The 25946-nt window shown below is 52.2% G+C and overlaps 1 protein-coding gene across 2 annotated transcripts in view; it reads left to right on the plus strand.

The window, feature by feature from the left end:
• NDRG1 (N-myc downstream regulated 1) overlaps positions 1 to 25709 on the plus strand; it is a 55659-nt gene extending 29950 nt beyond the window's left edge. For both annotated transcript variants that reach the window (XM_046641571.1, XM_046641573.1), the window contains 12 exons: positions 1614 to 1734; positions 4961 to 5023; positions 5833 to 5893; positions 6947 to 7033; positions 9325 to 9381; positions 12161 to 12264; positions 12754 to 12810; positions 13601 to 13652; positions 14870 to 14917; positions 17291 to 17326; positions 20530 to 20581; positions 23799 to 25709. In XM_046641571.1, the coding sequence (XP_046497527.1) occupies positions 1614 to 1734; positions 4961 to 5023; positions 5833 to 5893; positions 6947 to 7033; positions 9325 to 9381; positions 12161 to 12264; positions 12754 to 12810; positions 13601 to 13652; positions 14870 to 14917; positions 17291 to 17326; positions 20530 to 20581; positions 23799 to 24010 (950 nt within the window). In that variant the 3' untranslated portion in view covers positions 24011 to 25709. The remainder of the gene's footprint in view (positions 1 to 1613; positions 1735 to 4960; positions 5024 to 5832; positions 5894 to 6946; positions 7034 to 9324; positions 9382 to 12160; positions 12265 to 12753; positions 12811 to 13600; positions 13653 to 14869; positions 14918 to 17290; positions 17327 to 20529; positions 20582 to 23798) is intronic.
• Positions 25710 to 25946: the final 237 nt, after the last annotated feature.

The following is a 25946-nucleotide window of genomic DNA, read 5'->3' on the forward strand; positions in this document are numbered from 1 at the left end:
TTTCTGTCTCTCAGGATCTGCCTGTTCTGGATATTTTGTATAAAGGGAATCACACAATATGTGGCCTTTTGTGACTGGCTGCTTTATGATGTTTCAGGGTTCATCCACATTGTAGAAAATCCCAGCATTTCCTTCTCTTGTGCTGGGTGATATTGCATTGTATGGACATGCCACGTGCCACGTTTTGTTTATCATCCTCCAGCTGATGGACATTAGGATTGCTTCCACTTTTTGGCCGTTCTGACTACTGCTGCTGTTAATGTTTAGACTGGGAGTTTTGAAGATTACCAGGAAGTGTTACCATATGTGGCTTCCCCATTTTTCATAGATGGGAAAACGATAAGATCTCCTTAATATTGAAATTATACAGAATAGAAGTAAACATTTCTGGGATGATCCAGAAGGTTCTTCTAGGCCTTCCTGCTCCGGGAATCTGTGTAAGCTTGAGTATTGCCATTGGATGCTTGCTGGATTTTTGACTGACATTCTTCCCCTAGAGGCTGGGGGTGATGTCAGTCACTGGGAACCATTTTTCTCCTTCACTCTTCGTTCTTTTATTTCACTTTCTTCCCTGTTTGTCCCACTTGCATCCATCCTATACCCAATCCCATGCTAGGAACTTTGATGTACGTCACATTATTGCCCTGGACTCTGACGAGGAAATTGAGCTGCATACGGTGGTGTCCCTTCCCCGTTTTAGAGAGGCTCGTTGTTAGTTATAGGAAGCTGACTGTTGTAACAGAAGACCCAAGACCTCTGTGGCTTAACACAATATATGTTTATTTCTCTCATGTGACAACTCAGTGGGCATTCTGTGCAATACCGTCCACATGGAGATTAGGGACCCAGGCTCCTTCCAGCTGTGGCGTTGCCAACCCTAGGGCCTCAGAGGCTTCTGCTGGCTCTTCTGCATCTGGCAGGTAGATGACAGAAGAAAGAGAAACCTAGAGGCTTGGTGGCGGGTGCTATGAGGAAATGATGAGCATCGCATGCTATTGGCCAGAACCCGGTAGCATGGCTACCTTTAATTGCAAGGGAGGCTGGGAAATGTAGTCCAGCAGTGTGTCGAGGAAGGGAAGGGAAAGGGTTTGGCAACCAGCTGGCCTCTTCGTCTCAGGCCCTCAGCAATGAGGAAACTCATCCAAGGCCACACAAGAAGTGGGAGCGTCCATGCTTCAGCTCCTGTGCTTCTCCTTGTTTGAAAACCATGTGTGCCATGGCCATTCTCCCGGATGTGAGGGCTCAGGAGATGCAGAGAGAAAGAGAGCATCAGTGGGGCAACCCCACCTCGTAGGAGGGCCATCACGGCCATGACTGATGGGGACGGAGCAGGAGCCAGAATGGGAGTCCCCTGCAGCACCAGCTGGAAGTGGCAGACTCCTGGAGTTCAGACCATCCCCACCTCCACCCCCTCTCCTTCGCCCCATGACTTATTTTTGCCTTTTATTACCAGAGGACAGTGGGACAGGGGACAAAGGAGTAGGCATTCTTTCCTGTAAGTTCCTTCCCGCTGCTCAGTAGGAGTGAAACAAAATGAATACGCTTTGCCACTGAGCAACCTGTTTGATTCTCTCCTTCCTTCTTCTCTTCTCCCTCTCCTGCCCGTTCTCCAGACAAAACCTGCTACAACCCCCTCTTCAACTCCGAGGACATGCAGGAGATCACGCAGCACTTTGCCGTCTGCCACGTGGATGCCCCTGGCCAGCAGGACGGCGCCGCCTCCTTCCCCGTGGGGTGAGAGGAGGGGCCCTGGAGCCCACGAGAGGGAGGGGAGAGCCGGCCTGGGGAAACAGGTCGGGGGTGGGGGGCTGTTAGAGTGGCTTGTAGTTTTTTTCATTGCGGTAAAAGGTATATAATCCAAAATTTGCCATTTCAGCCATTTTTAAGGGTACAGCTTGGTGGCATTAAGTACATTCATGTTGTTGTGCAGCCATCACCACTGTCTGTCTCTAGGATTTTAAGTGTCATTGGCACTTAATCCTTAGGGCTAGTGTACGTGGTGGGTAGCTCGATTTTCTACTTGAAGAAGCTGAGGCACAGAGGGGTTAACTCCCTTGCTCCAGGTTGCACAGCTAGTTTAATTTGGGGAGTTGGGGTTTGAACCCCGACTCTCAGACTCGTACTTTCTTTGGAACATCAGGCTGCCTTGTCCCAGGGTGCTCACACTGCCTGCTCGTCCCCAGCACGCAGCTCTCATTGTGAGGCTGAGGACAGGCTTGTGAATCACACAGGACAGTTGGTGTCATGTCGGGGAGGCAGACCCCTTCGAGGTGCTCCGCCCCCCCAAAAATGCTGTGATGAAACCAGGTCAGGAGTAGGTTCTTGGGTTTAAACTTTCGCAGAAGGGGCCTTCTTGGCTTTCACAAAGAGATCTCCTTTTCTATTAGTGTTCCGAATTATCCTTAATAATTAACCTTTATCAGAGAACAAAGGAAGGGCCACCCAGCCACATGGGGCCAGGACCACAAATTAAAAGCTGCTTAATACCATGGGACGCAGTTAATTGTTAACCAGTAGATTAAGCCAGAGGTCTGTCAGTAAATCCGTCTGTGGCTGGGGCAACTGTTGGAAGGACTTAGGGAACCCAGTGGTTCTTAGCTCCCCCTGGGGAGGTTTAAAACATCTTCTGAGGCCTAGCCTGCCCCTGTCCCCCCAGGAATTTTTATGCAGCTGAACTGGAGGCTGAGGTGTAGGGTTTTCGTTCCCCAAGGTTGCCCAAGGTTGCCAGGTGTGGCTGGTGGAACTGCTGTTTGCACAGGACCTGGCTCCTTTCTGCTTCCTGTAGTCGGGGGTCCCTTATTCCCTTTAGGGTGCCCGCCCGCCCTCCATCCTGAGGCTGAGACGGCAAAGCAGGGATGGGGACCTCTGGCTGGGTTCCTCCAAGCTCTGGAGTCAGCTTCCCGCACGTGGGGGCCTTGGAGGAGAGTCCTGTTGCCTCCTGGCTGTGGCCCCCCCCCGCAGAGAGCAGTGAGCAAAGAAGCTCCAGGAGTTAAGCAGCATCCCCAGTATCGCCCTTTGCAGGCTGCTGGCTTCAAACTGAGCCGAGGCTGTCTCAGAAGAAAATGGCTCCAGGTGTGTGTAGCCATACCAGCCAGGGTCTTTTAGGCTCTTTCCAGAGCATTTGCACATGCTGGTTCCCCTGCCTAGAATACGTTTCCTACACTCTTCACTCGTCAAGCCCCCCCTTCTGTGTCACTTCTTCCAAGAAGCCCTCCCTGACCACTTGATCAGAACAGGTCTCCCTGTTCGGCGCCCCCCTCAGCACTTTCACCTCCCTCCTAGTCGCCTTTGCCATTAGTCACAGTCACTCTTTTGGTTTACTCCCCGGCTGGCTCCTGTCCTGGACCGAGTCTGCTTTGCTCATGTGGTCTCCTCGTGGCCTCTCCAGGAGCCTGGCGGTAAGGACCAGTAACCACATCTGTGGAAGGAGTTCCCTCCTGCCTGTTCTGATGTCTCCTCCCCGAGGTCGGCAGTGTGAAATGCCTTCTAGTCAGCGCCAGCCCTGCTTCCCCAGCATCCCAGACCATCCGTTCGTCTTGTGAGGCATCCTTGATGGCTCTCCCAGGGACCTGCCCAGAGGATTCCGGGATGTTTGGAGGGGCTCGCTTCTAACGCAGTGTGCCTTGTGGACCTGCTCTCAATAAAAAGGGCCAGGCTCCCTGGTGACAGCCAAGATCTTGGTGGGAGGGACAATTCTTTGAGTTCCTCCTGGGAAGATGGGAAAGAAAACCTGTAGGAACTCTGACTAGGGTTGTTGGCAGCTGGCAGGGCAGGGGCTCTTGGCCTCCTTTGTGGAAATTCCAAGCTGGTGAGCACACGCTTGCTCCTGAGGAGGCAGAGGGAACAGCATGTGCAAAGGCCAAGAGAAAAGTGAGCCTAGAAATGGTAGAGAATCTGGAAGGAGAGATGCGGTGGGTGGGGTTGTTCTTGGCTGAGAAGAAGGAGCCAGCCTGGGAAGTGGCTCCGTCTAGTACCAGGGGTTGGTGACTGCACGCCCATGGGAAAGGTGGGTCCAGTGGGGACAAGCACCCCTTTCCGTCCCTGCTAAGGAGTTGGTGATAAGAGACTGTGGTGTTTCCTGCACCCTGCAGAGGAGAAACTCTTACCGTAATGCACAGACCCCGGGGCAGCCCGCAGGCTTCCTCATCACCCAAATGTGAAGCCTCACGGTCTCACCCTCCTCCATACCTGCTGTCAGGAGCCAGTTTTGAACAGAGGGCAGCTCCCCAGCCCTCTGTTAACAGGTGCTGTGGTCCCAGAGGATGTGTGAGTTGAGGCATCCTGTGCCTTAAAATCCCCCTGGGTATCCATTTCTGAAATCCCAGTTAGCCCACCGCATCCAGCTAATCGGGGTGGCCCACCTTCTCCACCGTCATCTCCAGGCTCCTTCCACAGCATCCCTTGGGAGAGGAGGTGAGGGGGTATGGGACTTCCCTACGGTCAGTCAGGAGTGCTTGACGGGAGAGCTGCCAGGGCACCTCCTTTGGGGAGGTGAGTAAGAACATGGGCCTTGAAATCCCAGGGCCCACGGGGGATGTGGCTCCCAGCCTCTGCTCTCCTGTGAAGCCAAGTTGCTTTTCTCTTAGCCTCAGTGACGTTTGTGATCTTTACATTGGGGGGAATATGGCAACCGCATAGAGTCATCGTAAGGATTAAATGTGCTTAGAATGCTCATCGAATGCTTGGGGTTGGACCTGGAACATAGGCAGCAAGTGATAAAGGGTCACTTTACGAAGTGAAAGGGGCAGGATGTGGGAATGGAGAGCATCCTTGCTCAGCGGAGCAGGCTTGTACGCTGTGGGGTGCTCGGAATGGCGGCTACAGGGGGACGAGACTGGGGATCCTGAGCACATGGGGCAGCTGGTTCGTGGTCACTGCCCTTCAAATGCCCTTCCAGTTTGCATTCTTTTCCACTGGGGTCCAGGCTCTCATTGACTGCCTCTGCATGGCTTCTCCCAAGGTACATGTACCCCTCCATGGACCAGCTGGCCGAAATGCTGCCCGGAGTCCTGCACCGGTTTGGGTAAGAGTGAGGGATCCACTTCCCCACCCGCCTACAGAGAAGGGTGACTTCTAGCTTCTGCCTCTCCTTGGCCTTGATCTGGCCTGACCACTCAAATTTAGACTGGCGTTTCAAGATCAGGGAAGAAATTAGCTCCTCACACTTTGTAAACACTGTTTTTCACATGGTCTCTTTCCTCTGGTCTGCCCCTTGTAAGTCGAGCTTTTCTCCCTGAGTAAATACGTCCCCTGATGACGACCACCCCACTCATCCTTTCCTTGCCACCTCTCCTTTCATTGCTTTCTCTTTCCAGTAGAACGTTCTGGAAGAGGGTTGCCTGAGCCCTCAGCTTCTCTCTGCAGGCCCTTCTTTCTCCAGGGCTCATTTCCTTCTTTCTTGAGCCTTTCATGTGAAGATAATACCTCAGTGTTCTTGCTCAATTTATTTTCGAGTCATTCCAAATTTTAGAATCCAAAATAAGCTTAAGAGTGGGAAGGAGGGGGGCCATAATGGACCTTCCCGTCAGTGTCAGACAGTGTCTCCAAGCCTGGGCGGCAGCCGGGAGAGAAAGGAGGAAGAGAGACTAGTCTCTCCAAGGTCATGGCCTTCTGTCTCGCCGTGAAGCATGATGCATTGTGGGTCCTCGAGGGCGCCACGCGGCAGTGTGTTCCCACTTTGTCTAGCTTGCTGGCTGCCCTCAGGGGTGACCGGGACAGACGCTGGGGGAGACCAGGCTCCTTAGGGGACAAGGGAGGGGGTGGTTTGAAGAGGGTTCTTGGGGCTCCTGTCGCTCGTTCTTCCGTGACATGAATTTTTATTTCTGCTTCCAGGCTGAAGAGCGTCATTGGCATGGGAACCGGTGCAGGCGCCTACATCCTCACTCGATTTGCTGTGAGTTCTTGGCAGTTTTTGAAAATGATGTTTTAAATAAGATTGATTCAGGATTAAGGACGAAAATTGGAAAAGCCTCAAAAATCCCAAAGGGAAAAAAGAAGTGACCCAGAATTCCATTTCCCAAGGGGGAACCACAGTTCACATTGTGGTTTCTGGTCCAGGGTTATGTGTGTGTGTGATGTGTGTGTGTGTGCTCACGTGCAGTGTGACAGCTTTTCCTTTTCCATCACCGAAATGCCATACTGGCCATATTCCTTTGTCGCCGGCTTTGCTCGCTCAGCGGCCGAGTGTGGACGGGTCGTCTCGACACTGTGCTCTATGCCACTTCTTTGTCAGAGCTGCACGGTTCATGAGGGCAAGGAACTCTTGGATCTGGACGGATCCTAAACTAGAATCAGAGCTGCATGTGTTTGCAGGACTGTCGTCACTTATGTGACTCTGGGCCCAAGTCCGGTGCTCCTGGAGCCTTTGTGTCCTAACCAAAGAATTGTTTAAAAATGCAACAATGCTCATTTTATTCAGCCGTATGTGTCTGGCCGCCTTGTATTTGCTGGACTTTGCTAGAGATTAGAAATGCTGACACAAATACAAGACGCTCTGGATATCTAGGTTCTGAGCAGATAAAATAACGTCTCCACTGCGTGTTAGAGATGTGTCTAGGAGATGGAGACAGTGCCTCCTGATTACGCAAGAGCCTTGATGTGCCACCTGCTTTGTGAGGTTGACAGTGTGATATCCCCATTCACGGCGGGAAGCGGAGGGACAGCCAGGTCAGGCGACTTGCCTAGGGCAGGTCTGCCCAGCCCGTGTGCTTCTGCTGCTCCCGTGCTCCCTCTCTCCACTCTCCCAGGGACCCAGTCCCACGTCCGCTGCGCTGGGGCCTCCGCTCTGCGTGCGGGAGGGGTCGGAGCCTGTGGAGAGCAGCAGGCTGCCCTGGGGGCCCCCACGGGCCCTTTTCTGGGCCCTTGCCCAATCTTTGGGTTGACTGTTAACGTTCGTAGCATCTCTGATTGCCGGCTTGTCTCGCTCACCTCGTGGCTTGAATTGCAGCTGAACAATCCCGAGATGGTGGAGGGCCTCGTCCTCATCAACGTGAACCCTTGTGCGGAAGGCTGGATGGACTGGGCTGCCTCCAAGGTGAGGGGGTGGGCCGGGCTCAGGCAGGTGGGGTCCCGGCCTGTAGAGGGTCCCCCCGACTCCCTACTCCCCACTCCCAGCAAAGGTAGCATGTTTTCTCTGCTTTGCTTAGAATGTGCACAGGGCCTCAGGTTTTGCCACTCCGAAGATTTCACTAGGATGCTGCTGTCCAAGGCAGCGATCCCAGGGGGACCTCGGCCCCCGAGCCAGCTTTGATCAGCATAGCCTGGATTAAGAAGTATTCGCTGAGGACCTATTACGTGCTGGGCTTTGCTCAGGATGCAGAGAATAAAAAGATGAAGAAGACGAATGCCTCTAATCCCACCTATTATTAATGAAAAACAAACCCGTGTTTGCTAGTGACCCTCTGCCACTTAGTTTTACGACAATAGTAATTAGCTGCCACAGATGGGCTGTTGACCAGGTGCTGTTTCGACTCTCTGTTGCCGTCCTCGCATGACCTCGTTTAATCCTCACAGTCACTCCAGGAGGCGGCGTGGTCAGAACCATTTCACGGAGGAGGAAACTGAGGCCCCCAGTAGTTGAGGAAGCTGTCTGGGGTCACGCCAAGCTGGACAGTAGGAGAACGGGGGCAGATCCCCTGGACTCCGTGGTCCTCGGCCTCCACTCTGTGCTATGCTCAGCACCTCTCTGGTCCCCTTCAGCAGGTGTCTCATGCCCACCTTGACCGCAGGTCTGGGAATGCAGGGGACAGGACGCATCCCCACCTGGAGGAGAAGGGACCCTCGCTGTCTCCGGAGCTCTGCCTTGCCTGGCGTCCTGGCATCCCTTGTTTACCTTTTAAAAACGACTATTGTTTTTTTCATAAAGTCCCCAGTATTTGCCAAGAAGAGGCAGAAACCATTCCAATTGAAACAGGACAAAGCCTTTCAGGCTGGGGTGGTCCTGGCTTCTCGTTTTGAGCGTGTTTTTGCCAAGTTTGGGGTGACCATTGGGGACAGAGGTTTTGAGGGGGTTGTGCCCCTCCCCCCATCTCTCGCCACCCGTCTTGGCCACTCTGATATTGCATCTCTCCCTGGAACCTTCCTCCAGAACGCAGGAGCCCCGCCCTCCTGCCCGCGTGACATTCAGAAGCGGAACACACTCCCTGTTTTTGATTTTATTTTCCAGCAAAGGAAGTGACATTGCAGTCAGCCAGTTTGGCTCCATGGTGGCTATTCTGAGCCAGACGTGGAGGGCTGGGGACGTTGACCGTTGGTTAAAGTGGAGCCTGAGGAATGTGTGTGAGGTTTTAATATCTGCACCACATCCTTCCTTTTCAGCCCCAGCCCTGGAGAAAAAAGACCTGTATCAAGGGTCTAGTATGTCAGACCCTGGGGTCAGATCCTGTGACACATGTAGCTGCCTTGTGTGGTTCTCACCCTGGCCTTGTGACTTTGAAGTTCCTGGCATCCCCGGTTACAGATGAGAAATCTGAGGTCTAGAGGCTCTGCAACCTGCCCCAGGCCACACAGCTGGGGTATGGCAGTCAGAGGTCAGCCGAGGACCCCCCTGTCTAGAATTTCTCTCCCCTGCCTGATGCTAAAGTTGATCAACACACATTTATGGAGCTTCTGCTGTGTAGCTAGCATTTATGGAGCTCCTGCTGTGTAGCTAGCATTTATGGAGCTCCTGCTGTATACCTAGCATTTATGGAGCTCCTGCTGTGTAGCTAGCATTTATGGAGCTCCTGCTGTATACCTAGCATTTATGGAGCTCCTGCTGTATATCTAGCATTTATAAAGCTCCTGCTGTGTACCTAGTATTTATGGAACTTCTGCTACATATCTAGCATTGTCACTGGGGAGAGGTAGAGAGGAGAAGATCGTCTGTGTCTTTAGTATCCTCAGTATATTCAGAGAGAGGAAACTGGCTTGAGGGGGAAAGTCTAGAGGATGATACAGGAAGGGTAGCGGGAAGTAAGCAGATCCTGGGGTGTAGACTGGGGGAGCTCAGTGTGTGTTTAGGAGAAATGGACAGGGCCGCCCCTGCTGAGGACTTGGTTGACTCTGGAGCAAGGAACATGGAGCCAGCTGGGTCTTGGTTCAGCACTCATGGGCCATCATCTCCACATGGGCTCTGAGGACAAGGAGTGGACAGAGACCCAGGCCCTGCTTTCCAGGAGCCTTAGGGCTCGTAGGTCACTGGAGACAGGTGACCAAGTTCCCATCAAGGGAGCGTCCTCAGAGCTGAGTGCTGGGGAGCCCAGCACTGCCACTCTGACCTTGCTGGCCTTTTCGTGCTGCTGCGAGCGCCTGCTTTCTGAACCCACCTGGTCTTGTTCTTCCCAGATCTCCGGATGGACCCAAGCGCTTCCAGACATGGTGGTGTCCCACCTCTTCGGGAAGGTGAGTAGCGTGGCTTGGCATTCTGTTGTTCGCACTGAGCTATTGTGTGCTGCCCTGCACGTGGGGCATAGAGACGAACAAGACACGAGCTGGTGGGGGCCTCGTGCGGATACCCACCAAATAATTCGCCATTATTAATTCATGGTCACAAGCCGTTCATTCTCTCTCTTTTTAACATAAGGCTTTTTGGCAGCTTTATTGAAGTACAGTAAACTGCACATATTGAATACGTAAAACTTGAGGGTTTTAACATAAGAATGCCCCCATAAAACCAGCACTGAAATCGGGATGCTGAGCATCTGCATCGCCCCCACGAGCTCCCTGTGCCCCTTGGTAATCCTCCTCTCCTTCCTCCTCAGGCAACCTCTCATCTGCTTTCGGTCATTATAGATTAATTTGCATTTCCTAGATTTTTATATAAATGGCATCGTACAGTATGTACTCTTTTCTTAAAAAATCTGGCTTCTTTCACTCAGCATAATTATTTTGAGACCCATCTCTGTTGTTGGGTACATTGATTCTTCACTCCTTTCCAATCCTGGGTGCTATTCTGTGGTGTCGATGGACCGCAGTTGGTTTTTCCTTCACTATGGGTGGACATTTGGGTTATTTCCAGTTCTGGACTGTTGCTGATAAAGCCTGTAACATACACAGCCATGGCGGTTGCTGTGTGTCCGGCTCAGTCCTAAGGCGAGTATTAACACAAGTATTAACTCATGGAATCTGCTCAGGAGCTCCAGGACCCGTGTGAGAAGTACTGTTTTTCTCACCAGTTTGTGGATAAGGAAACTGAGACCAGAGAGGTCAAGGAACTTGTGTGAGGTCTCACAGGCAGGGAGAGGGGGGCTGGGATCGGAACCTATGAGTCTGGCTCCAGAGCGCGTTCCCGTAACCAGAGCACGACCCTGTCTGTCTGTCTGTCTGTGCTTCTGTTGTCGCCTGGCTCTCAGATGGGGTGTACTGCAGTGACCCCGCTGAGGGTGGGCCCAGCCAAGCCCCGTTCGTCCTCAGCCCCGCCAGCACGACCCCTGACTCCAGTTTTGTGTCTCCCCTGGACATAAGCCCAGACACTGAAAAACCCCTCAGTGTCCAGCTCGAGGTGACTTGCTCTGTTCACTGAGGGTGGCCCACCGCCCACTGCCTGCTCCCCAGCTAAGGCGTGTGACCATATGACCCCCCAGGGATGCGGATGTTCACTGTGGGGTTGGCGAAGCGTGCCCACTGCGTTTGGTCCTTATGTTAGTTTCCTGTCTCCTGTAATGAAACACCACAAACTCAATGGCTTAAAGGGCTCCCAAATCAAGCATCGGGTGGGCCACACTCCCTCCACTGGCTCTTGGGGAGGATCCTTCTTGCTTCCTCCAGCTTCTGGGAGCTTCGGAATTCCTGGGCTCGTGGCTGCCCACTCCAGTCCCTGCCTCTCTCTTCTCATAGCCGCCTCTTCTGCGTCTGTTTCAAATCTCGCTCTGCTTTTCTCCTATGAGGACACTTGTCATTAGATTCAGGAGCCATTAGGATAATCCAGGACGATCTCCTCTCAGGATCCCTGACTTAATTATTACATCTGCGAAGACCTTTCTTCCAAATAAGTGAACACTCGCAGGCCTGGGGGATCTGACACGGACACGGCCTTTGGGGGCCACCCTTCAGCCCACTGCGGTCTTCGTTCCTCTTTCACGTTGCTATTCAGAGTTGGTGATACACTTTCTCCACCCTGAGTGTATGATCGGAACCTCATAGGGATATGGAAGGAAGCAGAGCCGGTGTCTGTATTTCCTTGGAGGGGGAGGGTGTCAAGGCCAGGGTGAGAGTCTGGTCTGATGGAACCCCAAATTACTTGGGGTATCTGTTGGTGCCCCCATGTGGCTTCAGTTGTGTTTTGATCTGAAACCCCAGCACAGCTCCTCAGCCTATTTTTTCCTGATTTGCCTTTGAACAGCCGGTTGGCCTCTCTGTTGCTTAAATGATCGAGGATGGTTTTGGCAGCGGCTGGGGCTTGACATTGGCCCCCTCGCTCCCTCCGGCTCCTGCTCTGGTGTCATTGATCACATCGGGATGTTCTCTGAAAGCTGCAGCATCCACCGATGTACAAATGAGAACCAGAGCGAGCTTATAACTTGCTGGCTTGTCCCGAGTCACGTTCGGAAAGGAGCCGGGGAGAGGCAAGGTAGAGGCCGACCTTCTGCAAGGCTCTGGGTGACCCCCCGGGAATCCGGATGGCCCTTCTTTCCGGCAACTTCCCATTGCATGAGTTGGTTTTATTTTCCAAGCGTGAAAAGCTTCTTTTCAACTCTCCCCATTAAGTAACGATCATTGCTAACAGTTGTGTCGATTTTTACTGTTTCCAAGGGGCTTCTGGGTGCACAACCTGTGTTAAACCCCACAACCTGATAGAATAGGAAATATTATCCCTCCTCCTTTTTCTTTGAGGAAACTGAGGCTCAGAGCGGTTAAGGCACTTGGCGTGAAAAGGGGCAGTGAGGGAGCCACGCTCCAGATCCAGGGGGACTAATTCAAATCAGAACCCCCTAAGTCAGAGCCCAGAAGAGCCTGCTTTGCCCTGCAGGCTCCTTTGTGCTGCAGCTGATGGTCAGACAGCAGTCAGCATCCGGGGAGTGGCTTCCGCTTTTCCAAAGGTTTCCTTGGGCTCTGGAGCAGCCTTGTGCATCAGATAGGATTATCTTCCCTGTGTACCTATGTGACCTGGAGGATGGGGACGGCCGTGACCGGTGCAGGGCCCCAGTCCCAGTGAAGGGCATGTCCCCCTCTCTGACTGCAGGAGGAAATGCAGAGTAACGTGGAGGTGGTCCACACCTACCGCCAGCACATCGTGAACGACATGAACCCCGGCAACCTGCACCTGTTCATCAACGCCTACAACAGGTATGGGGCTGCCGGCGGCCGCACCACGGCCATGGTCGGGCCCCTGCTGTAGGTCTGGAACAGGGGGGCGAGGTGGCGGGATCACAAAACTAGTAGAAGATGCAGCCCCTGAATTGGAGCAAATTGATTGTCAGGACAGGGGTACCCTAAGGGCCCAGGGAAATAAGGTGCCTCCCCGAGGTTTGAGCTCCTTGCAAGGAGCTGAGCCACCACGCCTGACCAGCGGGCCGCAGGCACGAGTGGACGCAGCCGAGCCCTCAAAGGGTTGGGAGGAAGGACATGCCTGTGCCCGTGGCTGACCATTAGGAGAGGCCGGCGGTGGGGAGAGCTAAGAGGTTTCCCCAAAGCCAGATGACCTCGCACAGGTTGGCTTGTGGGGGGTTTGCCAGAAGGGTCAATGGCAGGACCCCCCTGGGCTGGGCGCGGTGGGAGGGGCTTCCTCCAGGGGGGGGTGTCTGCGGATGCTAATGGTGCATTTGCTGCCTGCAGCCGGCGGGACCTGGAGATCGAGCGGCCGATGCCCGGAGCGCACACCGTCACGCTGCAGTGAGTTGCTCTCTCCCCCGCGCTGTCTGTTGGTCTTGCCCACCCATGCTGGCAGGGCCTCTTTCTGGGCTTGGCGGACGTGTGCTAGGGTGTCGCCATCAGCGAGAATCGGCTGTATTCTGCCCAGGGACTGGGCCCAACCCAGCCTCGCTGGCCTGCTCCTGTGCAGGCGTTCAGTTCCTAGGGGGCCCCGGTGACCTGGGTTGGGACCTCTGATCTCAGAGAAGGAACGATGTTCATGCTTTGCACAGGATTTATTAAGCCCCTACCATACATCAAATGCAGCGTCAGTCTTTGCTTCACAGAGCCTGGAAATGAACCCACCCTAAGGTGCCCTATGAAGCTGGGAGGACAAGACGGCTGTGGATGCGACAAACTGTGTCCACCAGTAATGACCGTGTCTGTTTATAGTTCCTTAAGTGAACCATATTATTTGACACCTGAACTTGGCCCATGCCGTTTCCTTTGTCAGACATGTCCTTTTTGTCTTCTCATCTTGATTGCTGGCAAAATCCTACCCGTCCTTCTTTGAGGAGAGGGTGCTTGAAAATAAAAATATCAGGGCACAGAAATTGTCTGGCTGAAATTATACTAAGGTGTAAACGACTGCTAACCAGTTTTAGCCTAAGAACAAAGCAGAGCCTGGAGGGAGAAGGAAGTAAAAACAGCAAAGGGTACTGGGGAAACCAAAATGCACTTTTTTGGGACTCTGGTCCCAGCCCGGCAGGCCTGGGCGTGTGAGAGTCTTTAAATGAACCTTGTGTTAACCTGCCATCTCTCCTGCCCCCAGGTGTCCTGCTCTGTTGGTGGTTGGCGACAATTCTCCTGCTGTGGATGCTGTGGTATGTAGAAATCAACTGCTGGTTTCTGTGCTTAATTCTGCAGAAATTAAGACGTTGCGTGACGTCTCCCTGCCCGCCTTATTCCCCTCCTCTGCTCCCATCAGGGCGGGCACGTCTTCTAAATGCCATGTTGGCCTTTGGGTAGAGAGCCCAGCCATCAGCCTCTGTCCCTGATGACTGCCAGCCCCGGCCGCTTGGCAGTGGGCCCACTGTCTCCTCTCCCAGCCCCTTACCTGCCAGTCTGCCCCTCATTGGCTTGATTACCTGGGCATCTTTGCCACTCGGCTTCCTGGCCAAGAGACTCTCCTCCCATTTGGGGGTCAGGTGGAGCTTTCAGACCTGGTTGGTGCCTGGTCAACTGGGAGAGGGGCACCTGGGGAGTGGGGCTTAGGCGAGGCTTTCTGGCTCATTTCACCCCTTCATTCCCACCTGTGATGTTGTGGACGCAAAGCAGGAGCTCTACTTTTCCAACATCACTGTAGCTGGGGACGTTGGAGACTTAGGGGCTATTGAGCAGAGTCCTAGAGTGGGGACATGTCTTATGCGGTGGGCTACAGAGCAGCATCTGTAAATGTTCATTTAGTAAACATCTGGGGTGTTTTAATGAACCATGAGTTTCTTGGGATCTAACCCATTGGACATAATCATAGGCTGCATCAATAGAGATATATTGTTCCCATCAAGGGAGGTGATAGTTGTCTAGTAAGCACTTTGAATATCACAGTTTACGTGTGGGTATTGTGCCCACTTCTGGATGCACTTTCAAGAGAGTCATTGACAGACTGCAGAGAGAAACCAGTTTGGTGGATGTGATTTCATAGGAAGAATAGTTGTGAAGACTGGGGTTGTCCATTCTACAGAATCACTGGCAGCAGCTGGTTAAACGGCGTCATTCATTCAGCAAATATTTCCGCAGCACCTCCTACATTTTAGCCAATCTTCATAACAACCCTTTGAAAAAGATAGTATCCCCATTTTATTAACGAGGAAACTGAGGCTCAAAGAAGTGAACTAACTTGTCCGGGGTCTCATAGCTAGCAGCGGCAGGGCTGGAATTTAAAGCCACGTATGTTTGATCCCAGAGCGTGCGTTCTTCTCTTCCAGTAGGAGAGCTGGAATCTCTGATGATGGCGGCAGAGCAGCAGGGAACGGGGAGAGGTTATGACTTTGGCTCCAAGTGGAAAATTCACAAATTTCTTCTCCCTTTCCCTGTCCAGGTGGAGTGCAACTCGAAACTGGACCCGACGAAGACCACTCTGCTCAAGGTACAGGGAGAATGAGGGGCGTCTGTGTCTGTGCTGTCTTAGAAACCTGCAAGTTTCTGCAGAATTGAGTTGCGTCTGATTGAGGCAAAGCTGGTGGTCAGAATCCCTGGAAATGATTATTTAGTGTGTCTATTCACAAACATCTTTGGGTACCGGCTGGTGACCCAAGGCCACGAAGATGAGAAGAGCTCTCTCCAGGACCCATGAGTCCACGGGCAGCCACTGTGGTGCTCTGGCAAGGGGTGGACCAGGAGGCATGCAGACAGGGCTCTCTCGGTTGGGAGTAGGGCCAGGATGTGCTTTGGAGAGGGGCCCTGCCTGTTGAATAGGAGAGAATGGACCCCCGAGGCTGTGGAGGGAGGCCTCTCCCCACAGGTCATCTGAACCCATGTGTGCTTGCTCTCTCTGTAGCTGGATCTGGGGTCTGTGTCGCAGCCCCTGCCAGTGCCCTGTTCGAGGGGACTGATGTACCTTCCAAACCCATGTGGTGTTTGTGGCAGCCGTGACCCAGGCTGCAGCATGAAAGCAGGAACCTTTCTGGTTGTCCCCCTGGGAGGGCAGGTGACCAGGAGGGGCCTGTGTGATATGAGGCCGCCCCCTGTATGGGGGAGGACAAGAAGCTGTACCCTCTACTCCCCCTGTGAAAGCGGGATGCCTTTGAAAGGCACGAGCGAGGTGTCTGGTGCTTCCTGGGGGGGCTGGTCCCTATAATTTGTTCTTCCCTTACATTTTCTTTCAAGATTCCCTCAAAAGGAAATTGCGAGACTGGAAGATGCTGGGCTTCGGGCCCGAGGGGGCTGCTAATTGGCTAGCTTTTGCAAAGTGGGACAAAGTGAGCGTCCTTTGTCTAGATTGTCCAAACACATCTGTGTCTGGACTCCCGCAGCATCCAGGCTGCTGTCCCGGGAAAAAGATGGACAGAGATACAGACCCAGATGGGGATGGCCCCGTCACTGCTGTTAGGAAGACGAGGAAAGAGCCTTGGAGAAGGGTGGACCAGTGTCCTCAGGTGGAACAAAGTTCCACAAACCGGGAGGCTGAGAGCCACAGGAACCCGTTCTTTCACTGTTCTGGAGGGTGCCGTCTGAAATCAAGCTGTGGGCAGGGCTGAGCTCCCTCTGAAGCTCGAGGGAGCATTCTTCCTTGCCCCTTCCCAGCCTCCCCTGCTGGCTGGCAGTCCTCGGTGCTCTGTGGCTGGCAGACGCGTCCCTCCAGTCTGCCTCCATTGTCACACAGCCTTCTCCCTGTGTGTCTCTGCGTCCAGATTTCTCTCTCGTTTGAAGGACATCAGTCACTGGATTTAGGGTCCACCCTAATCCAGTATGACCTCATCTTCATCTAATCCCATCTGCAAAGACCCTATTTCCAAATATGATCACATTTCCCGGTCCTTGGGGTTAGGACTTGCATATATCTTTTGGGGGAGACATATTTCACCCGACATCCCACAACAGAGGGTAGGTGACCTGTCTGGGATCTGGTGGCTGGTTTGACGGTAGATCCAGGATCAGAACCTGTTTCAGCCTGATTCCAGACACTCTCTCCCCACTGCCCACCCTGCCCTGCTGTGTGGCCCCTGGCATTAGTCCAGCATCCTGCCACTGCTTTCTGGTGTCTGGACGGTGGTCCTGGGTTAGCGTGGCCGCGAGGCTCACCTTCGGGATCTGGCTTTGAGACTCGGGGCTGTAGGACGGCGCAGCCTCACCCACCCTCCCTCACTCACACCTTCCAGTCCTGTCACCCTCCAGGCCGTTCTCGCCCATCCTGGCCCATCCTCACCCTGCTGCCCCCAAGCCTGAGCCCTCGATAAATATTCACACATGCCCGGACTGGCTTTAAGCAGCGATGGGATGGAACGGGAACTTTGGGAGTTACAGCATTTATCAAGGGAGGCCAGTGAAGACCCCCAATCAGGCCCGAAGTCTCGAATCTAGCAGTTTCCTTCCGAGGGAGTCTTTAAAGAGGATGTATGTCCAGAGCCCCGTGCTGTGAATGCTTTCTGGTCAGACAGGCCCTGGATGGAAACTTGCACGTTCCTCAGGCACTCCGGCCCGTTTCTGCCTCTGAAATGGTGCATTCGTCCCTTCCAGGGTTCTTGTGGAACAGACAGGAATTATCTACAGGGCCTAGCACAGTGCCTGGCTTGTCATAAGCTACAAGCAGTGGTCGCCAAGAAGATAGTTCAGTGCCAAGACGGATAGTGATGACAGCAGCCTTCCTGGCTGGGGTTTGGGTGTCTCTGCCCATAACATGCCCAGTCCCCCCTCAACAGGGCAGGGCAGCGGAGGGTAGGCGCCACTTGGAGCTGGTTCACAGAGCAAGGATCGCCTCCGCCCAGGTGTTCGGCACTAACCAGCTTCCCTTCTCTCCCAGATGGCGGATTGTGGCGGCCTCCCGCAGATCTCCCAGGTGAGTCCACCTGTCGCGGCTCCCCAGGTGGGGAGGCATGTGCCTCTGAGACCTGTTAGTACCTTTTCTCTCCCTGCCTGCTTGTCCCCCATCTGGCCATAACATCTGATGACAGTTTGTGGATGCTCACTGTTTATAAAAGGTGTTTGCATGTGAGGATTTATGGGATTGCCCAGAAGCCTTTGTAGAGTAGATGATTCTGGCGTTCACAGGGGTAAAGGGGTTTGCCAAGGGGACACAGCCTGGCAACGTGGACCAGAAGGTCAGTGTACCTGACCCCAGAGACCACGGGCTTCTGCTGGAGCCCTGGGCTCCCGGAGCTCAGGCCCAGAGCAGGGGGCGGAGAGGAGATGAAAAGCAGTGTGTGTGTATATTTTGGGAAGTTTTTCTTTTTTTAATCACTGATATTTATTGCTTCTGCTTTTCTAATTATAAAGTAATACATGTTTATCAAGAAATTTTAAAATACAGATGGATAAAATAATAATTTAAAAAACCATGTCTGTAGTGCCCCAACTTCAGATTACTGTTGTTACAAACTTGAAAGTATTTCCCTCTAGTCTCCTTTCTGATATAGTTTCATACATTTTTGTCTTACTTTAAGCAAAATCGGGATCATGTGGCAGGTATGTTTTTCACCTGCCCACATAATTTCACATCTCAGGGATATCTCCATTTGGTGAAAAAATGTTCTGTGTCTTAATTTTTAATGGTGGCAGAAAACGCCATTGTACAGATATCCCATAATTTCTTTCCCTGATGCGCTATTGCTGGACATTTAGGTCCTTTCTGGGTTTTCACTATTCCATGTGGTGCCTCTCCGTGTGGAAGCGATCAGCTCCTTGATTGTTTTCATGTGGGCCCGCCCATTTCGAGGGTTGTGGGACAAAAAAGGGTGAGTCTTGGCTCCCACGGCCCCAGTGCATGGCCATGGCAGAGACGTCCATCTGGGCGCCATATATAATTCTTAGAGCTGGAGCTGTGCCAACAGAAAAACAGTCTTCTCTTTGGGGCTGTGAAGTATTCCACCGGGAGTCTGAAGGAGAGGCCGAGGGGCCCACGGGGCAGCCCCAGGAGCAGATTTCTGTATCAGGCGGATGCTGGATCTTGGCTCATTGCTCTGGGTCCCATCTCATTGCAGTGTTTTAGTCTAGAAGTATGAGCATAAGTGGCCTTTGGTGGCTCTCTTCGCTTCTCTGCACCTGTTTCCACAGCGTCTCCCTCTGCACCCACTAGAAAAGAACAAAAAATATTTTCAGCTTTTTATCTGCTGTTATGTCGTGCCCATTTGATAGCTGGGAGTAGCCAGAGAAGGGTGGGATGTCCCAGCTGCCAGAAGGAACAGATGGGCTCCCAACAGAGCCCTGGTTAGACGTAAGTGTGGGTTAATACCTGCACATTAGGGGGGAGCCGGTTCTCAGTCCAGCTTGCTCCTGAGTCTCCTGCTAGGACAGTGCCACCCAGGGCCTTAAGTTGGCTGGAGAGAAGAGGCGCCATTTTTCCTTCCATCTCTCCCTCTCCACACTCTTTCTCTCTCCCTTCCTTTCTTCCTTTCTCTGGTTGAAATGAAAACAGATCTAGCCCTGGCCAGAATGAAAACACATTGTAAATATCATGGCAGGAGCTGAACTAGCCCAGGCTTCCAGGTGACCAGCCCAAGGAGGACCAAGTACTGTGTCATCCCTCATCCTTCTGCCCTGACAAGTTGGGCGCATGTTTACAAACAGCGTTCCCACCCTTCATTCCATTTGATCCTTGCAACAGTCCTTAGAGATAGGAAGAGAACGAGGAAGAGAATGAGGGAAGTGAGGTTAAAAGATGGGAGAGATTGCCCGTGGTCACGCAGGGGAGCCAAATTTGGGCCCAGGTATTCTCGTTCCTAAGTCCGCATTCTTATTTCTGTTCGCCTTCTTGAACACAGGAGTCCTTGGCTCTCTGCAGCCCCAACCTGCAACTCTTGTCACTTTCTTACCATTGTCACCCAAACCCCAGAGGGCAATTTGAGCACAGCCCCTCCTTTAAATGTCATTCAGCTCCTTGTGGAATAGTGTCAGGAGTTGGTGGAGGTGGGTGGGAACACGGCCTCCGCTGATGACTTCTCAGGAGAACACACCCAGGGCATTGCATCTGAGAGCTGGAGGCAATTAGACTGTGAATATGGCCTTTAGTTGAGCATTCAGCTCCTACTTTAGATTAAATTAAAATTTTGAGAGTAATTGGCAGAACTGGGTGTGTTCTCAGCATTCTCAACTCATTTCACATCAAGTAGCCCAGTTAATCAATCAATTAGTTTGTGCAACAGTCCATCCATTCATCCATCTTTCCATCTTTCCTTCTTTCGATTTTTTCCTTCCATCCATTCATCTTTCCTTCTTTCTGTGCATCCATCCTTCTTTTCAATCAATCTATCCATCCTCCTTCCTTCTTTCCATTCATCTATCCATTCATCTTTTTTCCTTTTTATCTTTCTATCTTCCTTCCTTCTATCCTTCCTTTCTTTCTTCCTTCTTTCCATCCATCCATCCATCTTCTTTCCTTTTTATCTGTCTATCTACCATCCTTTCTTCCATCCGTCCATCCATCCAGCCAGCCAGCCAGCCTGCTACTGAGGCTGAGAGGGCACTGCCTTGAGAGCATGGGGTTTAGAAAGCCCTGGGTTGATCTTCAGGACCCACCACTAATTAACTGTAGGACGTTGGATGGATTATTTACCTCTCCAAGTCTGTTCAGCTATGAGATGTATATGAAAGTGGTACCAACCTCATGAGGTTGTTGTCAGGAGAAAACGAGATAATGCCGCACAGCCCTTGGCACAAAGAATGCACATGATGCTGATGCTGTTACATTCTAGATGCTGAGTTGGGCACATCACTTTATCGAATGTCATCTTCTTCAAAGAAACCCTCAGATGTGGGTGTGGCACTCTGCCCATATTTTACAGGTGGAGAAACTGGCTCGGACACGTCATATAACTTGACGAAGCTCCCCCAGCTATGAAGTCAACTTGAACTTTTCCTCCCTAGTCAAAGCTAATTTTGGTCCCCAACGCTATCCCATAGTGTTCCCTTTACCTTTGTGTATTGTCCTATCAACATGGTGGCCTTCTATGTTGGGCCATGCTCTTTCATGAAGGTGACCAAAGGCACAGCTCCATGTGGCCACCTCCAGTGACTGACTGCGCTCTCCCTTCTTTCCTCCTGCAGCCAGCCAAGCTTGCTGAGGCCTTCAAGTACTTCGTGCAGGGCATGGGATACAGTAAGTATGGCGTTTCCCAGCATGCGGTGGGTTGAGGGGCAGGTGTGGGAATGGGAGATGTGGTGCCCTGAGCCAAGTTTGGATGAGTATTCTGTATCACCTTGTCCAGCTGCAGGCTTTTGCAAACTGGGTGGGTCAGGGGAAGAAATATTGAGGTGTAGAGGCAGTGGGCGGCACTGCACCAAGGGTTCTAGTCTCTCCTTTATCCCTTGGTGGCTGATTCTCCCTCTGTGGTTGAACAGAAGTTGTTTCACACCAGGGAAGGTTTTTAGGGTTAGGTGAAGACTATCCATTTAAGCACCAAGACAACAGTGAAACCATGAAAATGTTTTTAATTTTGAATACATGCTTTCTTAAGAGATTTCCGATTGTAGTCATGATAATGATGATGGTGATGATGCTGAAGATAGTGATGATGATGATGGTGGTGGTAGTTATTGTGGTGGTGGTGGTGGTGATTATGATGGTGATGATGACAGTGGTGGTGATGGTGATAATGCTGAAGATAGTGATGATGGTGGTGATAATGATGAAAGATTAGTAAATCCTTTATTTTTCTTATTTAACCATCACAATAATCCTATGAGATAATTCTTATCCCCATTTTACAATCGATGAAACTGAGGCTTTGAGAGATTAAGCAAAGAGCAGAGTGGGGATCTGTGAAAGTTCGGACTGTAAAGCTCTGAGTAAGTGGGTGACAAAGTCGCTTATATTCAAGACAGAGCATTTCTTTGCTAAATCATTAAATTTGGGAGCGGAAGGACAAAGAGAAGTGTAATTCAAGAACGTGCAGCTTCTTGTGCTGTGGTGATGGTATATTGTTAGACACATACAGCGCTTTTTCAGGAATGCTGCCCCAGGGCCAGGACAGACAGTGCCAAGGTGCAGCCCTCTGTCGGGCAGCGGCCACGGTTGGTGCTCATCCCTGTACGGCTGTGGCGCTGGCCTTGATGTGGCTCTTGTGGCTCTTCCTGCCTACCGCTCGGAATTCCCATTTATGTGCACATCTTAACTAGGAAGTCTGAACGGCTAGTCTCTTCCGTTTTTTTTCTGAGACTTAAACTGTTTGCTCATTTAAAATAGTGATGTTATGTTTGGTGAACTGACCGCAGTCTTAAGCTTGGCCTCAGCTATGTTTAGTTTCTAGCGAGGCTGAGAGCAGGGGAACCCGACTTACATGCTTCGGGCAGGATCCTTGTCCCAAGGTGCCCTCTTCCAGCAGAAAACATCTGCCTGTGGGTCTCCTGCCCTTGGGCGTGCTTTCCCCGTGGGCGACGTGCCATGCCAGCGAAGGCGTAACTGGAGAGAGCTGCTGGGCAGCCTCTGTTTACCTTGCAGGGCGTGACCCGGGACTCATTTGTCTTGGATGTGCCCGGGGTTTGGATTTCTGCTTGGAAAGTGTATTCTGGGGAGAAAGGAAGCAAAGCGCAGACCTTGTCCCTCCCCTACACACACACACACACACCAGCTTCTACTCCCAGAAAGCCGAAGCATCCTGCAGGTTATGAGGGGAGACAGCAGGAAGAGCTATAGTCCAGAGGCATCAGCCAAAGAGAAGGGAAGTGATCACTTGAGGGCCTCCTCGGATGCTGGGCCAGGTGTGACTAGCCATTTGCATCCATGACACCGTTCTACAGTCACCAGAGCCCTTCGAGGTCAGTAAAACTTGCAGATTTGGGGTTGAGAAATAGGGGCTCAGAGAAAATGCAGTCATGCACCGCATAACGACGTTTCGGTCAATGATGGACCACACATACGATGGTGGTCCCCTAAGATTAGTACCAAGAGCCTAGATGGAGTAGGCTACACCATCTAGGTTTTTGTAAGCGCACTCTATATGACGTTCGCACAACGACGAAATCGCCTAACAACGCATTTCTTAGAATGTATTCCCATCATTAAGCGGCACGTGGCTGTACAGGAGCGATAGATGTGGGATTGATCCCGATTCTTTCTGGATTCAGAAACTAGCTCTTTGAGAAGAAAATTCTATCCCAGCAAGGATTAATTCTGTTTGTGGGTGTCTGCCACAGAAAGCCAATGCATATGGCCAACGAGCGAGTAATGTAAGCCCCACCTACATGTGTGTGCATCAGGTGTTTGCGTCTGTGGTGCCCGTCACTCCATGTGGCCTTGGCAATGATGCTTCAGTTAGGTGGCATCTTAGTTTCTGCCGTTAATCCCCTGGTTAATCACTGGATGGCTTCAAACAGCCAAAGTTTATCCTCTCACAGTACTACAGTTCTCAAGGCTAGAAATCCAAGGTCAAGGTCTGTGCAGGGCCATGCTCCCTCCGAGGTTCTGGGACGCATCCTTCCTTGCCTCTTCCAGCTTCTGGGGGCCGCTGGCAGTCCTTGGTGCTCCTTGGCTTGTAGCTGCATCATTCTGATCTCTCTGCCTCTGTCTTCACAGTGTCTGTGTGTCTGTCTCTGTCTCCTCTTCTTACATGGACACGAGCCATTGCATTAGACCTCACTCCAATCCAGTATGACCTCAGCTTAATGAAATATATCTGCAAAAACTCTATTTCCAAATAAGGCTACGTTCTGAGGTTCTGGTGGACATGAATTTGGGGGGGGGGACACTAATCAACCCGGTACAGGTGAGGGGATGGTTTTGTCTTCATTCCACTTTATCAGCCACCTGCCATGTGCATTTTAAGTCCCAAAGAGTGGACAGTGCCCTTGACAGTTCCTGAGAGCTCACAGGCTTCTCAAGGGAAGAGACAACTGACAGCTCTGCTGCAAACTTGCTGTGTGGCCTCAGTTTCCCCACCTGTGGCGAGCAGGGATTAGCCCGGCTGACCTTGACTGCCCTCCCTGCTCCAGCGATTGTTGACGCGGGGGTGGGCATACACACGGGCACAGACTAGGGAGTCAGTATTAGAATTCCCATTTTACAGTTGGGACCCGGCGCTCAGAATGGGATAATCCCAAAATCACATAGCTCTTAAGCACATGGCAGAATTGGGATTCAGACCCAGCTCTGGGTTCAAGCCACCGTGTGACTGTGGGAAGTCCTTACCCCATCTGAGCCTGGCTCTCCACCTCTGTGAGCGGATAGACACAGCGAGCCCAGCAGCTGGATTGCTGAGAGGATGGACAGTGCACAAAGGAGCTCGGCCAGGATGGGCAGGAGGAGGCGCCATTGCTAGCATGCACGTGGCCCTAGGGGTTCTCCCGTCCCCTAACCAGGCTCTCTCCTCTCTCCCCAGTGCCCTCCGCCAGCATGACCCGCCTGATGCGCTCCCGCACGGCCTCGGGCTCCAGCGTCACATCCCTGGAAGGCGCCCGCAGCCGCTCCCACACCAGCGAGGGGACCCGCAGCCGCTCCCACACCAGCGAGGGCACTCGCCTCGACATCACCCCCAACTCCGGTGCCACCGGGAACAACGCGGGGCCCAAGTCCATGGAGGTGTCCTGCTAGGCGGCCAGTGTGCATGGCCGCCCCCTGGACTCTGGGGTCGGGATCGCTGTAGCTGCCCCTCCTCCAGCCCCTTCCCGCCCCCTGCCTGCCGCACCGCAGTAACTCGGTATTAATCCAAGGCTTATTTTCTAAGAGTGAGCTCTGGTGATGACAAAGTGAGATTGGGTTTGTCGAGGCCGCCCTTTCTGACGGGGGCGGGGTGGGGTGGACCCAGGGAAAAGCATCTCAGTGTCCTGTTTTCATTAAAGGAGTGGCCTGGTGACCACTCTCTTACCCTCCCTGGGAGACGCCAAATTACCAAAAACGAGAAACATAGCCGTAAACACTTCCTAAGTCCAAGCCTAGACTAACCCAAGCATCCTGCTTCTGAGGGGCGTTTGCTCCGAAGCCCCGCCCACCGACTTCCGGTTTCCTCTCCAACTAAGGAAAAACTGGTGTAGTTTCTGGAAACAAAACCCTTTTCTGGCTCGGGGAGGGGGTGAGCAGGGTAGCTCTTTTAACTAGGCCAAACAGGAAGCAGGGGAAAAAGGTGGAATACATGTGCAGGCTGGAAGCATTCGGAAAGGCAAATCCAGGTCGTTAACTTGATGAAATCGATGTTTAAATTTCGTGCATATATAACACCCTTAATGCCGAGGCGTACAGGCCTGTTTTCCCAGCATCCTTTCAATGCACAACGAAATCCAGCGTCTCTTGGCTTTGCAGAGAAAGAGTCTCAGCAAACATTTGGTGTCATGGATTGAAGACTTTGGCTCTCCTATCTGCCTCCTTCTCCACAGCCCCTGCTTCCCACCCCAAAAATGAGCGAGTGGGTATTTCATTCATGGGGAAGATCATTTAGATCCATAGTTGCTTTCTTGGAAGTGGAGGGAAACATTCAAACAACCGTACCTGGCTGTGATGGGGCTCCACGCAGCTGGGGGGTGGGGGGCAGGGGTGTTGGGTGGGGGTGGTCTCTGGGTTCCTAGATGTATGGGATTCCTGTGGTCGTGATGGCATCTGGTGCGGTTCTGATTTCAGTCGATCCCACCCCGGTTCCCAAGAATCTTGTGTGCTTGAGTTAAATCCAGCTTCCAATCTTGGACACCCGGGGTTGAATCTGAACTTGACGGCTGAACGTTTCTGCCCTGGGAACATTCCTGGATTTTCAGCTGGACCTGTTGGCTCTTGCAGGGGTGGGGTTCACGTGGGGAGTGGTGGCTGAGAAGACGCAAGGATTCTGGAATGTCTGTTCCGTGGCATTTCCTTCCCTCTCCTGCCTCGCCCTCTTCCCTGCCCCTCTAACCTCCTTTTGCTGAATGGGGCGGCACCACTGACATTCCTGGGCAACGTGGGCGTAGCTGCCAAGTTCCTGTCCTACTGCCTTTTGATTTTCATTTTGGCTAACCAAGGATCTTATAGGAAGTTTGATCAGAGCGCATGGAACATTGTGAATCAGCCGCTAGGGCCTGGTGATTTCGGGACCCTTAAGTGGGTAGAAGGAAGTAGTCAAGCCTTCTAGGAGGCTTGAGGGGCAATGACTCGGTTTACCTGCCACGCACCACCTGGGAGACTTTCCCTGGCTTCTGCAGAAAGGTCAGGGGTCAGGGCAGGAGCGGCTGAATTGAGACAAGAAACTGTTGTGTACAAGTCTTTCCAGAAGATTTTCTTAATGAAATATTTGTATTTATTTCCAGACCAATAAATTTGTAACTTTGCAGTGGCTTGTGTCTTTTTCCTCTGCCGAGAGAGGGTGCGTGCAGCATCACAACATGGCGAAGGGCTGTCCTTACCAGGGCCTCCTGCCACATTGCCCCTCGCCATTGCACTTCTTTGCTGTCGAGCAGCACTTCCAATAAAAATATTATGTGAGCCACAGATGTAACTTTAAATTTTCTAGTAGCCACATTTGAAAAGGTTGGAAGAAACACGTGAAATTAATTTTAATATATTTCAT

The sequence above is a fragment of the Equus quagga genome, chromosome 16, assembly GCF_021613505.1.
Source record: "Equus quagga isolate Etosha38 chromosome 16, UCLA_HA_Equagga_1.0, whole genome shotgun sequence".
Classification (NCBI taxonomy): Eukaryota; Metazoa; Chordata; class Mammalia; order Perissodactyla; family Equidae; genus Equus; species Equus quagga.